This window comes from Rhea pennata, chromosome 2, assembly GCF_028389875.1.
Source record: "Rhea pennata isolate bPtePen1 chromosome 2, bPtePen1.pri, whole genome shotgun sequence".
Lineage (NCBI taxonomy): Eukaryota > Metazoa > Chordata > Aves > Rheiformes > Rheidae > Rhea > Rhea pennata.
The window spans coordinates 48624039-48639190 of NC_084664.1; the positions used below are offsets into that span (position 1 = coordinate 48624039).

Below are 15152 nucleotides of genomic sequence, written 5' to 3' on the forward strand. Positions count from 1 at the left end.
CTCCCCAAAACATACTGGGAGAGAGTTTGTCTCAGTGGCACTTCTTATTACTTCCTTTATGCTTAGCGACTTACTGTGTTTTTTGCATATGTATGTAGTCTGCTCTGGTCATGTCTCTGTATATGTTTATAAATGATGCTTAGACTTTATTTTTATTTTCCTATTTCTCCCTTCCAGCTACGAACATCTCTTGGAAAAGGAAGAGCATTTATTCGTTACTCCTTAGTTCACCAAAGACTGGCAGACACTTTGCAGCAATGTTTTATGAACACCAAAGTGACCAGGTAAATAGCAAAGTACCTTGTTAACCAGGAGGTGATTGTTCAGTGTGAACAGTCAACAAAACAAAAGATTGACAGAGTGGCTGTTGAACGAAATTGAAACACTTCCAGTGGCTGGCTTATAGAGCGGTAATAGGATACAAATAAAAATAGATCTTTTGGCCTGGGTTACTGGTTCATACCTATCTTAGGCTAGTAAATGTTGAAAGTTTTTACAGTTGAGCGTATGTGCAGTGAGTCGCTCCTTCAAGTCCTGATGCTTCTATGCAAGTTTTGAAAGTAAACTTTTCATAAACATTGAAGATCCTGGGTTTGTCTTATGTGCTGTACATCATAAAGGAAGATGAATTTGGTTGTGCTGTGCAAAGCCTCAGAAAGTGTTTACTACTCTCTAGAGTATCACGCAGAGGAACAGCTTGTTCCTGGCCAAGGAACACCGAAGACAGTTTATAGTTAGTTGGGAGGGACATAGGCAGGGCTTTTAGGAAAAGCTAACTTTATACAGTGTATTTGACTGTAGTGTATTTGACTGTAGTTGCTGCTCACTGACTCTCATTCTTGATGTACTAAGTGTGTGCTTTATGTATTTACTGTGTGATTATCCAGTGTATGGCAACTCTTGTCATGCTAATCTTTTTGCCCAAGCACTAGAGCAAAAAATGTTTTGTGTAGGGGCTTCTTGAAAAATGTTTTTGTAGGCTTCATTGGATCAATTTGCCTCATTCATATCAAAGGGATTGCATCTTGGTTGATGGGGCTGGTTGCTTTCATTTTGCATTTGGAGTAATTTTTATGTGGTAGAGTCAATGATTTAGAAGAAAAGAGTGAATTAAAATATTTTATTTTCTTGCAAGTGAAACTTCTGCTTTGTTTTTACTTATAAATTAGTACAACTTTTATCTTTTGTTTTCAAGTGACTGGTACTATGCAAGAAGTCCATTTCTGAATTCCAAAATGAATTCTGACATTGTGGGTCAACTCTATGAGCTCACTGATGTTCAGTTTGACCTGGCATCAAGAGGCTATGATTTAGATGCTGCATGGCCAACATTCGCCAGGTAAGAGAGAAACACTTTGTAGCACCAGGGCTGTGTTATACCTACCTGTAGAATTTGTAAAAGCTTTTTTGCTTTTGAAGGCAGGCTGTAACATGCCTGTTAGAGCAGGCATACAATTTCTCCATGTAATTGGTCTGTGAACAAATTGGGCCTTTTTTCTTCTCCAAAATACAGCATACCAGAGATCAGTTTTGATGTTTACACAGATCTGTAATAGTCCTTCCACTAACTCAGTTTGGGCTCAAATCCCAAGATATTTTCTTCTTCACAGACACAAGAATAAATGTTTTTGACTCCTTTGTTTAAAGATCTCAGGCCCATAATGACTGAATGACTGAGGAGTCTGCTTCACCTGCTGTAGGGGTATAGTTGACAGTGTGCCTTCACTACAGGAGGCCTGATCCCATCTCAAAGGAGGGAACAGCAAACACTACTAGGTCTGATTCAGGTCCATGTATATCCACTGGAGTTTTTTGCAGCTGCATACTGCCACCATCTGGTTGAGCACCCACCACACAGCAGTACAATTTCATAGATCAAAACTGCATTGGATCTTGTGAATGTGGGAAGTCATGGATACCAATCCCATAGTCTTCTATCAGCACCTTTAATATCTCTGTTTTGTTTTCCATCAAATTCAGTGACTGTTGGCCCAGACAACAAGCGCAGTTACATCTTGTTGTTTGTGGTAGTTATAACTAGATAAAGCTTACAGATAGGAGTAGAAAAACGTGTATGTATGTGCTTAGTCTTCTCTTTTTCCTCTGTGTGACTGACAGGAGAACGCTATCCTCCCTTGGATCTTCAGCGTATTTATGGAAGCCCCCAAGTCGGAGTTCCAGCATGAGCAGTTTAGTGAGCAACTATTTGCAGGTAAACAAATTAAAAATAAATGTTTGAACAGAAGTATTACTTCCTTAGCACAGTAGACCTTTATTTAATGGCATAGTTTCTTAGAGCTTGATAGTTTTATGATGCTTATGAATCTTAGAACAGTAAGCTACGAAAGATATCTTTAATTAAAAATGAAAGCGGATGGTCTAGTAGCTGATTCAGCTGAACATGCAGATCTTCTAAAGGAAAAAGAAAAGATCCTTAAAAGACAGCGTATAAATAGGTATGTTTTCATTTATCTTTAGTGAAAACAAACATTTTTTCCTTTAAGTTCATGTTTTGTAGTGCTATGAATGCAACCCACAATGAACCTGAGTTTACCCAGTGCTGTCATTTGAACAAAACTTTTAAATGCATATTTAAGTTTCCTTGAAGCTGTTACCAACAAAAGGGAATAATTTAAAACATAAAGTGCTTGGATGTTAAGGTGCTATGCACTTTTTTTTTTTTTAATCCTGACAGGATCTCCTCAGTGTTCTTATCATTAGTATCACCAATAGTCAGCAACAAAAGCTAAGCCATCCTTATTTCTGGAACTTATGAATTTTTTGTTTGAAAAATGCAACACAGTTAAATTTTAAAAACTCTGTTTTTTGCTTTCTGCTCATATAGGCCCAAGAGTTTCCCTCTAGCCCTGATGCAAATAACTCACTAAATGTTGAACACCTTGAGGGCTTTGAAGAGATGCGTGTAGAACTTGACCAGGCTGAGCTGAGACAGAGAGAGCTTCAGGAACGAATTCAACAGCTGCAGATGGAAAACCAGGAGCTCCAGGCCGCCGTCAGCCTTCAGAAAGAACAAGTACAAGTAGAAAAAGAGAAGAGCAGTAACTATAGTGAGGAGAACTCCCGGCTGACAAAGATGATCACAGAGTTGCAGAAGCAGTGTGAGGTCTCCCATTCCACTCAGAGCACTATTCACGATCTGCAGAAGTGCTTGCAATCACTGGAGCTGAATGCAGTGGAGCAGCAGAAGGAATACTCTACAAAACTGGAGCAGCTGGAGACCAACAAGGAGAACTGTGCCTCAAAAGTGCAGCTGTTGAATCAGGAGCTGGAGGCCTCTAGGGCTTTGGTCACTATGAAGGATCTTTGCATTGATGAACTCAAGGCCAAGCTGAGTTCAATAGAACAGAAGAACATGGAGCTCCTGGCAAAATTTGACGCCGCTTTGGGAGAAAAAGGACAGCAAGCCACAGCCCACTGTGATTCTGCCATACAGATACAAGGACTATTGGAGAAGCTTCAGGAAAAAGAAAAGGAAAAGGCAGACGTGCAAAGACTCAATGACGAACAGGCATCTCAGCTAAAAGCAGCAAGGGAGGAGCTGCGGTTGAAAGAAGAGATGCAGAAGGAACTGGAATCCAGATACAATCACCTAACTGCTGACTCTAGGGAAGAGAGTGAAAAGCTGCTTGGGAGCCTGGAAACCATGGCAAAGGAAATGGAAGCACTTCAGAAGGCCCTAACCCTGAAAGGGAAGGAGGTGGCTGAGCTCCAGACCCAGGTAATGGGGTTGCTGGCTCAGGTGGGGTCACTGGAAAAAATTCTTGAGGAGGCAAGGAAAGAGAAAGAGGAACTTGAGGAGGAGTACAATAGGAAGGAAGGAGCACTGAAGCATGAAGCCCAGTCTCTGGCAGAGCAACTTGAACTACAGGAAGGTCGCTTAACAAAGGTGAGTCACACTGTGCATAGCCTTGAGGAACAAAACCAGAAAATCTCATCTGAAAAAGAGCACCTCAGCCAGAAAGTCAAGCAGTTGGAGGAGCAGATGGAGCAGGAAAACTCTGCAATGAGTGAAAAGGATGAGGAGAGCCGTAAGCTTAAATCAGACAATGCAGATTTACAGCAGGCCAAGAAGAAGGTGGAAGAGAAGCTGAAAAATGTGGAACAGTCTAAAGCCTCCTTGGAAGCTGAGGTGGCCAGGCTGAGAGCCTCTGAGAAACAGCTTCAGAGTGAGTTAGATGATACCTTGGTGTCGGTCGATGAAAAAGAGAAGAAGCTCTGGGGCCAGAACAAACAACTGGATGAAGTCTTGCAGAATGCCAGGAAGCAAAACCAAGTTCTGGAGGAGAGGTTAGATGCTCTACACTCAGACTACAACGAACTGAAGCAAAGAGAAGAGGCAACCAAGCAGTCTTGTAGTCTTCTTGAAGGACAACTGAAGAGTGCCAAACAGTATAATTTACAAATGGAAAAGAGCTTGGGCTCCTTGAAGGAAAGTGAAGAGTCTCTCCAGTCACAGCTCACAGAGAAAGAGGCAGAAAGGCAAGGCATGGAGAACCAGTTCCAGCAGCTAAGAGCAGAAGCTGAAAGACACAGGAAGAAAGCAGAAATTCTTGAAGGGGAAAAGCTTAATATTGAAAAGATGTGTCTTCACCAGACAAAGCTGATTGAATCCCTCACAGCAGAGAAGAAATCAGTGGAAAAACACCAACTACAGCAGACAGCTTTTCTGGAGAAAGAGGCAAAAGAGCTGGCCTCAAGGCTGATTGTAAGTGAAGAGCAGCTGCAGGTCAACCGAGGTGAAGTGTCTAGGCTGCAGACAGAAGTCCTTGACCTGCGAGCCAAGCTTCAACAGACCACTGCTGAGAGAGAGCAGATGAGAGGTGAGCTAGCAGTCACAGAGACTGTCTTGGGGGAACACAAGGTGCTTGTCCAACAACTGAAAGAGGAAAGTGAGTCACTTAACAGAAACCATGTGCAAGAATTGATGCAGTGTAAAGAGAGAGAAGAAGTGCTGAAAAAAGAGCAGGAGAGGGCAGCCCATCAAAAAGCTGAACTAGAAAATAATTTGCTGAATCTAGAGGAAGAGCTGTCCAAGGTTAAGCAGTACTTGGAAGTTGTTAAAATGGAAAATGAAGAAAACAAAGATCTCCTCCACAGGACCAACACAGATATGGCTGAACTCGGTATTCAGATTTGTGCCATGACCTCTGAAAAGGTGAATACAGAAGAGAAGTTAGCCGAGGCCACAGGGAGGCTCAAAGAACTGGAAGAACAGACTGCAAAGGAACAGGAGAGCCTAAAGCTTGACATCTCTACTCTCAGGCAGGAGAACAAGATCCTGCAAGAGAAATTGGAGGAAGCTCAAATATGTGCCGCAGCTGTCCCAAATCTGCAAATGCAGCTGGAGACAGCAAAGAAACAGGCACAGAGCTTCCAAGAGACCAGCCAAGAAGAGCTATCCACAATAAAATTTCAATTGAGCACAGAGATTCTAAATTATCAGACAAAATACAAGGTAAATTAATGTAATCATTATACATCAGGGAGCCATGCAGAATTTCCCCTGCTTCATCATCTGTTGCAGAAATTACTGGGTGAAATACTGAGGTTTGTGTTGTTGAGGCTCTGAGACTAGCAGATCGCAACTAGCCTTAGCCTGAGAATCTGAAAATGTCTCTACACCCATGAGCTGAGTGATTCAAGGTAAAAAAAAACCCTTTGTAGTTTTTTGAAGATGTGTAATGTGGCCCTGTGAACCCAGGGGAGAGACATGTGCTGTAGAAAAGGCAGCCAGTAGAGGAGAGGATGATAACTTTTTGTGCTGGCTTCACTGCTAAAGGTAGCATCTCCTTGAACTACACTCTCAGGTCACAGTCTTTGTTGCTGTTGTTGTTGTTGTTTGTTTATCTTGATATGAACATTGAGACCTGCCTCCCATGGCCCTAACACTACTTCCCATGAAAACTGATTTTGATGAAAGCAAATTTAGACAGACTGAGACCATATGCTTTTGCAGATAATTCCATCATGTATTTTTGTTTTTGACTGCTCAAGGTAACAGCTGAGAAGATCAAAGCTTTTGTTCCACAAAAGCATGAATCAGCCCTGTATATGTGAAGCGGCACACCTGAAGGCTAAAGATTTTAGTGTGTTTATTCTGCCATTCTGAGATAGTGTCTAAGACTGGCAGCTGATCGGAGGTTTGTGCCACTGGGTATGCAGCAATCCTGTGAAAGTAAGAATATTGTGTGCATTCGGTTGTGTTTCTTTTTCGTATGCACTTAAACCTCAACATGGCTTGGGCCATTTTACTCTTTTGAGCCAAAGCAATTAGCAAGCAGGGTCTTCTTTTTGTTGAAAACTGTAATAGCCCATAGCAAGCAAAAAACAGTTTGTCTGCCACCACAGAAGAAAATTTTCTTGACCCCATGAAACACTTTAACTGTGTCTTTCGTGAGTCTGAAAAGGGTGCTGCCTTTATCCCATATGTGGCAGTAGAGCACTCATGATCCACAACTGGCAAGTTCTTAAGTGAGGGAGTGACCACTAGAGGAATGCTAACTCCTGGTTCAATATCTCTGCTAGGCTGTCAGTGAGGAGTGTGGAAAAGTACAAGAGCAACTTGAGGAGCAGAAGCGACAACGTTGTGCCGCAGAGGAAGAGATTGCAGAGTTGCAAGTAGGTGCCTGATCTGATTAAGAGGCAGAGGTGTTTGTGTCAGCAGGTGTTGTTGTCAAGCGGGCAGCTGGCATTTTTCATGACTGCCTGTGAGCCTGAGAATGCCCTTGAACAAGTACAGATGCTGCAGCCAAATACTTGGGAACCTAAAGTTAGCCTCTGAAGTGAAGATTACCAAAGGCACAAGCAGCACTTAAGATTTGTCCTGCCTTGAAAGCCAGTCAGGTGTTATCTAAGACCTGGCTGTGCATTCAATTCTTGAATGGGGGTACAGTTTAAAAAGTGTCTGTCTTAGACTCTGTATTCCTGTCCCACACAGCCCCACACGTGGATTCACAGCCCCACAATTGTAGGCTGCAAGGGGCACTGAATCAGAACCAATCTGGCTGAAAAATAATGCAGCCAGAAAAAATGTATATTTTTAATGTATTTATCAAATAGTTGGGTTATGAGGGTAGTACTGAGGTGTAAATAAGAGTTCAAGAAAGCAGAAAGTTAAGGTTGAGGAACCTGGACCTGCGTCCTGATGGAAATATGTACGCTTTTAGAGGCCTTAATACAATTTAGATGCATTAATTGAGGGTCCAAATTTGGCAGATTTGTCTGCAGAGGCGGACTGTGGAATAAGATTTTATTTCCACTATCATCATATTCCCTATAGCTTTAATGAACAGGCAAAAATCTAGGTGTTTAGCTCTTATGTTTTCTTTTTCTTTTGAGGCTTTTAGATGTTGAAAAAACTTCTAGAGCTTATTGTCCTGCATTGTCTTTAAGAGATTTTCCTTGATAAGGAGACAAAAGCTGATTACATGGGCTAATAAGAATTACAGGCACTGTTTAATACTGTCTTACATTAGAGTTTGTCCTTTATTCAGTGTGACAGAAGTAATCAGTCATCAGTACACAAATAATTAGTGTCCACTTGCACAATAAAATCTTGATAGATGGCTTGGCTTTAGTTGACTCTTTCAAAGCATTGTTTAGGTGCCTTGGTAACTGTGGAGTACTTGGTAAAGTGCTGTTTTTCTTTGTAAGTAAATATAGTTATTTCTTTTGCTAGGCTGCAAACACAAGTTTGTCTAGCAAGCTGGATGAGGCAAGAGAGCAGCTGGCTGAATCCGAATCTGCTCGGCTGCAGAAGGAAGAGGAGGTGATGTCTCTGAAAGGACTTTTAGAAAGGTGGGAATTTGGGTTCTCTTACAGAAGCTGTTATCTGGAAGCCAAGTGAGGAGCAAGTAATCAAAGCCATATCAAAAATTGCTATGGTATAGGAAGCAGCATGTGCCACAGATTTATGTAGGGAGAATAGTGCATGGACACTGTCTGGGAAGATCAGATTGATACTTCAAAGGAGAAGTATCTAAATTACGCAGTACTCATGAATTAGGATCCATGATTTGGATTTTATTGCTTAGTTAATTTTGCTGCTGACCTAAATTCATTGTCTCACTTCCTTTATGAAACTGCAAGGCATTTCATAACCTCCCTTTACTCTTATAGGTTACTCACAGGATTAAAATAGCAACATTGGCTGTTTTTTTTTCTTTTTAAGTAAGGAATTGAAATTTTGCCCTTTATGTTTTATTTTTCTCTTGTCCATGATGTTTTAGGGGCACAGTAAGATTTGTCTGAATGGGACCACGTCCTGCATGATTTCTTAACAGTTTTAAGCATTTGACTCAGGCTGTGTTTCCAAGATCCATAGCAAAGATCTCTACACTGCAGATCATCTAGCAGTCCAAAATAATTTTTCATGAGGCAGGAGCACACACAGTACTGATGAGCTAGACAAAGCCTATGTCACTGTTACATTTTTGTGCTGGTGCCATCTTTCTTTGTGGGAAGGCAGATGATGCTTGATCTGCAGTGAAAGTTGCCAGTATAAAATTTAACTCACCAAAATATTTGAATTCAGCTAAATTGGCTGAATGCATTTAGACCAGCTTGGCCCTTTGTATTGTTTTGCCTTAGTGTTGTTGATCCGGTACTAGGCCTCATAATACTGAAGTTACAGTAGCATCAATCCAGGACCTACATTATGTGAAGCTTTCTGGGGACATTTACTTCTTTGTACTGATTGTGCAGTGAACTTTGGTTCTTAACTTTTACTTTTTGAATTCCATCTGTGTTGGATGTTAGAAGAATAGACCGAGAAACTTTTGCTTCCCTTTTGTGAATATGAAAGCTATGGAGGAATATGTATTAAATGGCCCTGTGTACAACCTGCAGATGCTAGGTAGCTTGTGGCTATAGAACTGTGCTTGTTAGCTCAGTTTGCAGCACCTAATGGTCTTAGCTTTGAAGGGTACCAATTTTATTCCCAAAGTGGCAACCATCTTAAGCTTAGCTGTAAGCAGGAGATCCAGAATTGCTGATTGCTGACTGTGTTCACTACATAACAGACTTGTGTGCAGTTGCCCTGATTCAGAAAACTGGAGAGTTTCTGGTTAGCTATGAAAATATGCATAGTAGTTCACTGAACAATTTCACTGAAGCTGCCTGTTTATCTTCCTTCGTGCACATGAATTAAAAAAATGCATTTATATTTTATCAGGACCCAAAAGGAAGCTAAAGAAGCAAAAGAACAAGCCCTCGAATACAGTGAGAAACTCAGCAAGGTGGTAGCAGACAAAGATAGCAGCGACCAGAAGTTATTTGCTGAGCTGGATGACCTGATGAGAACAAAACAGTTCCTTGAAGAACGTTTGATAGAACTGATCAGGTTAGCATTAAAAAGACAACAGACAGAAATTAAAACCCTATCTTAGGATTTTAAGGGATACTGCCTAGATATGCCTAGATACTGCCTAAAATCTTGTATTCCTGAATTGAAGGTGCAGATAATGGCCAAGTTCATCAGCAGTGGAATTTCTACTCTTCCTTAATGGAGTCAAAAATATAACCCCCAAAGTGATCTCTTCCTTAATTTCCTGCTTTTTTGCAAAAGCTATGTAGTTCTGTGCATGGCATGCATTTTTCTCCCTCTTTCCTAAATTCAGTAATTTTCCTGACCCATCTTTATTCCTGAAAGCTCCTTGGAAGTTACAGCAATGAAATTTATACTGTGAAGCTTTCACCAGTGTTCAGTTTGAGATTAGTTAACAGCAAGGCAGCACTGATGCTTCATATGCGTTTTTCCTCCCTTTAACTGTGTCTCTGCAGAGATAAGGATGCCCTGTGGCAAAAATCAGATGCTCTGGAGTTCCAGCAGAAGCTTAGTGCAGAGCAGAAGGGGCAGGGAGACACAGAGGTTAACCATTGCCTGGACTGCCAGAGAGAATTTTCATGGATGGTGCGCCGACACCGCTGCAGGTGAGTTTGTGGACTCCCAACATGCTGTTCAAAAGGAAAGGCCAGTATGCTAGGTTACATAGAGAAAATATTTCTTAAAGTTCACAGCTTAGTTGTCAAAATCATTGAAAAAGTCTTTTGGCATCTGTTAACACAAGGGTCTGAATGCAACCTCGGACATCGAATCTATCAGTTTCTGATATGGAAATCAAGAAATGGTACTAGAGAAAGATTCACTCCCTACACACCATGTTTCTTACAGTTTTTCCTCAACCTGTCCATTGACCTGTGCATGCTGTAAATAATATTCACTCAGATAGTTTTGTTATTTTAATTAGAATATTCCAGAACAAACCCAACGTGACATGCAACTATAAATATGGTTACCTGCCTTAGATATGTTGAGAGGTAATGACTAATTGCACAGTAATCTTTAAAAGAAATATGAAGTTCATATTGAATTAGTCACTCTCCAGTTAGCCTGCTTGGAGTTATTAGTTACCTGCCTAAGATTTCTTCAAATTTATTTAAGTTCAGGTAGTACCGTACGTTTCATGTCTTAGCGATACATTAGCTTTGGCTCTTCAGTGTGCTTTACCCCCCCCCCTTACCTGATTCATCATGCAAGGCATGTAAAACTGGAACTGTTTCAATTGCATGTTAATGTAGAGAATGTTCCATGGTGATTAGAAAATAATGAAGTCATTTCCAGCAGCAACTTTCAAATTACTCATTTCTACTAAAACCTGTGAAGCCTGCTAATGTTTCCAGCAATACCTACTAATGGTTCAAATAATTATGAAAACCAAAAATGCTAAGACTTCATAATTGACAGTAATCCCTGGTAGGTGCTTTTCTTCATGAAAAACCTAACATGTTCATTGAAATGTATTTGACAGGTTTAATGACAGGCTGTGGTGGGGGGAGGGCAGGAACAATGCATATACATGTATGTCTCCAATATTGACTCTTCTTCCCTTCTGAAGAGAGTGCCAGGGTGATAGAGTAAGTAGAGGCGTATAGATTTGTTCTTAAACTTATTATAATCAATTAGAGTTTTGCTATAACTGAATATGAGATTTAACTTCTGTAATATTATTAAATGTGTATGCTTTATATGTGTTTAATATATGCATTATTTATTTGTGTTGCACGCTTTGTAAATATTTAATTCTTATTATGTATTTCTTTTAAATGTATAGTCTTGCTTTCTTTTTTCAATATTTGTATGTTTTTTCCATTTTCCCTATTTATTAAGAAAACAAAGATTGAATGTGCATTTCTGCTCCATTTGTCAAGAAAGCTTGCCTAATCTCTGAAAGCAACATAGTGTGTATTATGAATTTTGCCATGGATATGATGTGCAGGCTTTTACAGTGAGCAAGACCATTACGACAAAGCCCCAGGTTCTGTCATATCCAGTAGGTCCACCTATAAGTGGTACCATTCTTATACCTTTGCTTTTGAATCATTTCTAGAATGTGTGGTCGCATTTTCTGCTATTATTGCTGTAACAACTACATGGTGACAAAGCATGGTGGGAAGAAGGAGCGTTGCTGCAGAGCTTGCTTTAGTAAACCCAGAGTGATTGTGGACTATACAGATGACTCCGGGTCCAGTGCAAACCAGGAAGGATCACCAGCTTCATTGGAATCACCAGTGTCACCAACGGAGGCAGCTTTTGGTTAGTGCACTGTTTCACATGCTGCTGCAAAATAAGTAGGGTTCTTGGACATTCTCTGAGAAACCATGTGGTCACCTCCTGCTTTATGAACCTGCATGCTCATGGAGTGTTGTCAGGGTGGAACTGGTCCCATCACTGGGTTTTGTTAGTATTGCCACAAATCTGCATGTAGATGAAGTGAGGGTTAGTCAGCCTGAGGATTTCAGTTGGTTCTTAGTAGTTGCCTAACGCTTCTGTAAAGGTAGAATAGCCCAGTATTCCTTCTGAAGGGTTTTCTGTTGATGGTGATGGTTCGTTGCTTGGGGTATTTTTTTGCTCTTGGTTTTTTGTTTTTTTTTTTTTTCCTCATACAACCACAGATACTTGTGCTAATGTTACCGATGTTTCTCTTGATATTCTTTTATGGTACAGTTGCAAGTGAAGCCTCTAAACCACCAGATGATGCGGCATTTGATATAATCACCGATGAGGAGTTGTGCCAAGTACAGGAATCAGAGTTGCTCCACAGTGAAAGTCAGACGGAGGGAGAGTCTCTGGATCAAAGTGTGATGGATTTGTGAGTAAACACTGTTTCATGGAAAGGAGACTCTTCTGGGTTTATTTAATGTTATTTTTTGCCCTTACTGAGGATAGCCAACTTCTGTATGAAGAGAAGCCACTTCCGTTCCCAGCCACATTCAGTGTATCAACACAAAATAATTTTGGCCTGTTTCCACAGTCAGCATCAAATCTAGTAAATCCAAACAGGTCTGTCCTCTCCCCCCTCCTGCTTCTCCATATTACCAAGAATTAGTCCCAGTTCTGTGCTGTAAAAGTCAACTTGCAAGGCAGACTAGATTACTGGTTATTTGCCCTTAATCTATGGTAGGAGCTAACAGATATTCTCTGTCAGACTGATCATTACTGTAGGTGGAAAAAAGAAGCAAAAATCCTTTTACTTATGACAGACATCACTGAAGTGAGTGTGAAGTAACTGGTCCATCTCTCTAGGATTCCTTACTACTTTAAAGAAACTGTTAACAGGAGGAAAAAAAAAACAGCAATTACATAGCTAGATCTGCCACAGCTTCACTCTTTTTTCATCAGAAAATGAGAGTAAATGCATATTTTTGTCTTTTTTTTAAAGCATTTGTTTCTGCATAAATTAGCAATGAGGAGGAACCAAAGTCTACTGAATAGTAAAGTTTGCAGTCTTTATGTTGTATTATTATAGTATGCATATCTGTGTTTATATAGAAGTTTATTTTACTTTTATTCAAATATTTTAAAAATTCCTTTCTGTAAAATATCGTATTTCAAAAATGAATAATTTTTACTAATTCTATTACTTGACAAAGTTGCAACTTTTATATATTTGAAAAGAAAATGAAGAGCAATTTCACCTAAACTCTGTACTGGTGTTACTTCTCAGCAGAAAAAGATCTCAGAGTGATAGATCTAAATGCCAAACTGAAAATAGCCACAGAGTAACCATCCTGCTAAAGAGAAAGCATAGCTAGATTCCTTTGCCCTCAGCAGACCCACTTCCTGCATAAACCACAGTGACTTGCTATTTAGATAGGAGGCAGACTGTACAGACTTGTTCATTTGAAAAAAAAAAAACTTCTCAAAACTCTTTTTTTTTCCCTTGGCATAAAAAGTTTTGGGTATTCTGCCTATTTTGTATGCCATCCACACTGACAATATATTTGTGCTAATCATACATGGAGAAGACATGAATATGGTAAGCTTCACAATGTTTTTGTCAAGTTAGTATTACCTTTGTTTTACAAAAGGACAGCTTGAAGACAAGAGCTTGGTTTTTGTTTTTTGGGTTTTTTTTTTTTAGATTTTGTAATATTCTATTTCTTTGAGTTAATGATTTAGGAGATTTCATGCTGTCTGCACAGGGGACATCAGAGGAGAATTGACTCCAGAGCCTACAACCAAGAGGAAAGAATATATGTCTGTGTCTAATTTTTTGAGGATTTTTTTTTGATTGGGCTGTATTCATCTTGCCCCACGAACTGTTCGGGCTGGAGAGAAGGATTGCCACTAACATGAAAGACTGCTTTGAAAGGCTCCCCCTGACATCTTACTTGCACTGTACAAACTTTTAAAGGTTGTCAGTCTCCTGTAGTTCACAATATATATGCAGGAAAGCCAGAAAACAAGTGTTGTATTTGGTTGTTTTACCCATTGTCACTCTTTAGTATTGCAAGCAGATCCTGAGGGGGTGCTTCAGGCTTGGGATGTACTTTGCAGAGAATGCAGAGCGTACCTGCCTTTTGACATTGCAGTTGTAAAGTTTGCAAGGTCTCATTAGCTCTAACACTAACCTACCATGAGAGCGGCCTTCTTGGTGTGCGGATGACGAGCATCTTTTGACGATTGTGTGGTTTTGTAGTACGAGAGAGATGCTGGAATTGATATGTGAGTCACATGGTGTGATACCTGTGGTATGTGCTTAAGAAAAGAAGCCACAAGCGGCGTTACCTATTACAGCACTGATGTTTTCACAGTTTATTCTGTGGTGAGGAATGTATTGTACCCAAAGCCTGCTCAGTACATGAGCAGGTATGCAGCACGCTTTACCAGGGTATTTTAGTGTAAACATACCAGAACCACTATACTGGGATTGAGCAAAGGTTTGACTAACACCCTGTCCTGTCCTTGACAGCAGCCTGTGGCATATGTGCTGATAATTTGCCAGTGTGTTCTCCCACCTTCCAAGGATCTGCAGTTCATGGACTTTCTGGGCTACTGATTTTGGTCCTGCAAAATTCTTGGCTGTACTAGACTGGCAGGCCACCTTGACTTCATGTGGACCTGATCTTTTTATGGACAGTGTCCAGCTAAATGTGGCCTGATGCCATTTGGAGACTTGAGGTAGTCTCCAAACGACTGTACAATTGTTTGTATTGTATTGTACAAACAATAAGCCACTGTCATTCCAATAATGTTTCTCTGTGCAAGAAAGTCAGTATATGGGGTGGAATTTGCTTTGGGGTTGTACCTGGGAAAGACAAAAAGGATCCAAGATTGTGCTTGTTGGATGCAATGCATTTTTGATGCACCCAAATAAATAAGTTACCAGTTACTTTTTAATTGGGATTTTGCTGAAAACAAACCAAAATGTTCTTTTTTGACAGTGATTTGAACTAGCTGATGCAGCATTGAAAGGGAAGGAGTGGCCAAGAGCTGTAAGAAAAGGAAGGTTGGCCACTTCAGATTGACAGCAAGAAGGCTTGCCATAGGCATCCTCTGTTGACAGTTTCTTATGGCCTTACTCCATCTGAATGCCTGGGTGAGGTTGTGGCACTGGCCTTACCTTATTCTGAGGGTGAGTCCTAGCCAGACTGGAAATGGGACTGGTACTCAAAAGTGGTGAATTTCTTCAGTGACATTGTTTTCTGTCTGTCCATTTTTACTGCCTGTTCTCCTGTTTTATTTTTTGCTTGTTTTCTTCATTTAACTGTGCTGCTGTCATTTTTCCTTGAGATGTTGTGAAATGATTACTGTAGCAAATTTTGAGAGACTGCCTTTATTAGTACAAGTC

The 15152-nt window shown here is 40.4% G+C and overlaps 1 protein-coding gene across 5 annotated transcripts in view; it reads left to right on the forward strand.

Moving 5' to 3' along the window:
* The window catches only part of FYCO1 (FYVE and coiled-coil domain autophagy adaptor 1), a 56791-nt gene that overhangs the window by 16480 nt on the left and 25159 nt on the right, over positions 1-15152 (forward strand). For 3 of the 5 annotated variants that reach the window (XM_062569436.1, XM_062569435.1, XM_062569437.1), the window contains exons 5-14: positions 178-284; positions 1196-1339; positions 2119-2212; positions 2846-5476; positions 6547-6639; positions 7700-7818; positions 9194-9361; positions 9802-9951; positions 11409-11614; positions 12026-12170. In XM_062569436.1, the coding sequence (XP_062425420.1) occupies positions 178-284; positions 1196-1339; positions 2119-2212; positions 2846-5476; positions 6547-6639; positions 7700-7818; positions 9194-9361; positions 9802-9951; positions 11409-11614; positions 12026-12170 (3857 nt within the window). The remainder of the gene's footprint in view (positions 1-177; positions 285-1195; positions 1340-2118; positions 2213-2845; positions 5477-6546; positions 6640-7699; positions 7819-9193; positions 9362-9801; positions 9952-11408; positions 11615-12025; positions 12171-15152) is intronic. The other 2 variants (XM_062569438.1, XM_062569439.1) reach the window with 2 other exon arrangements.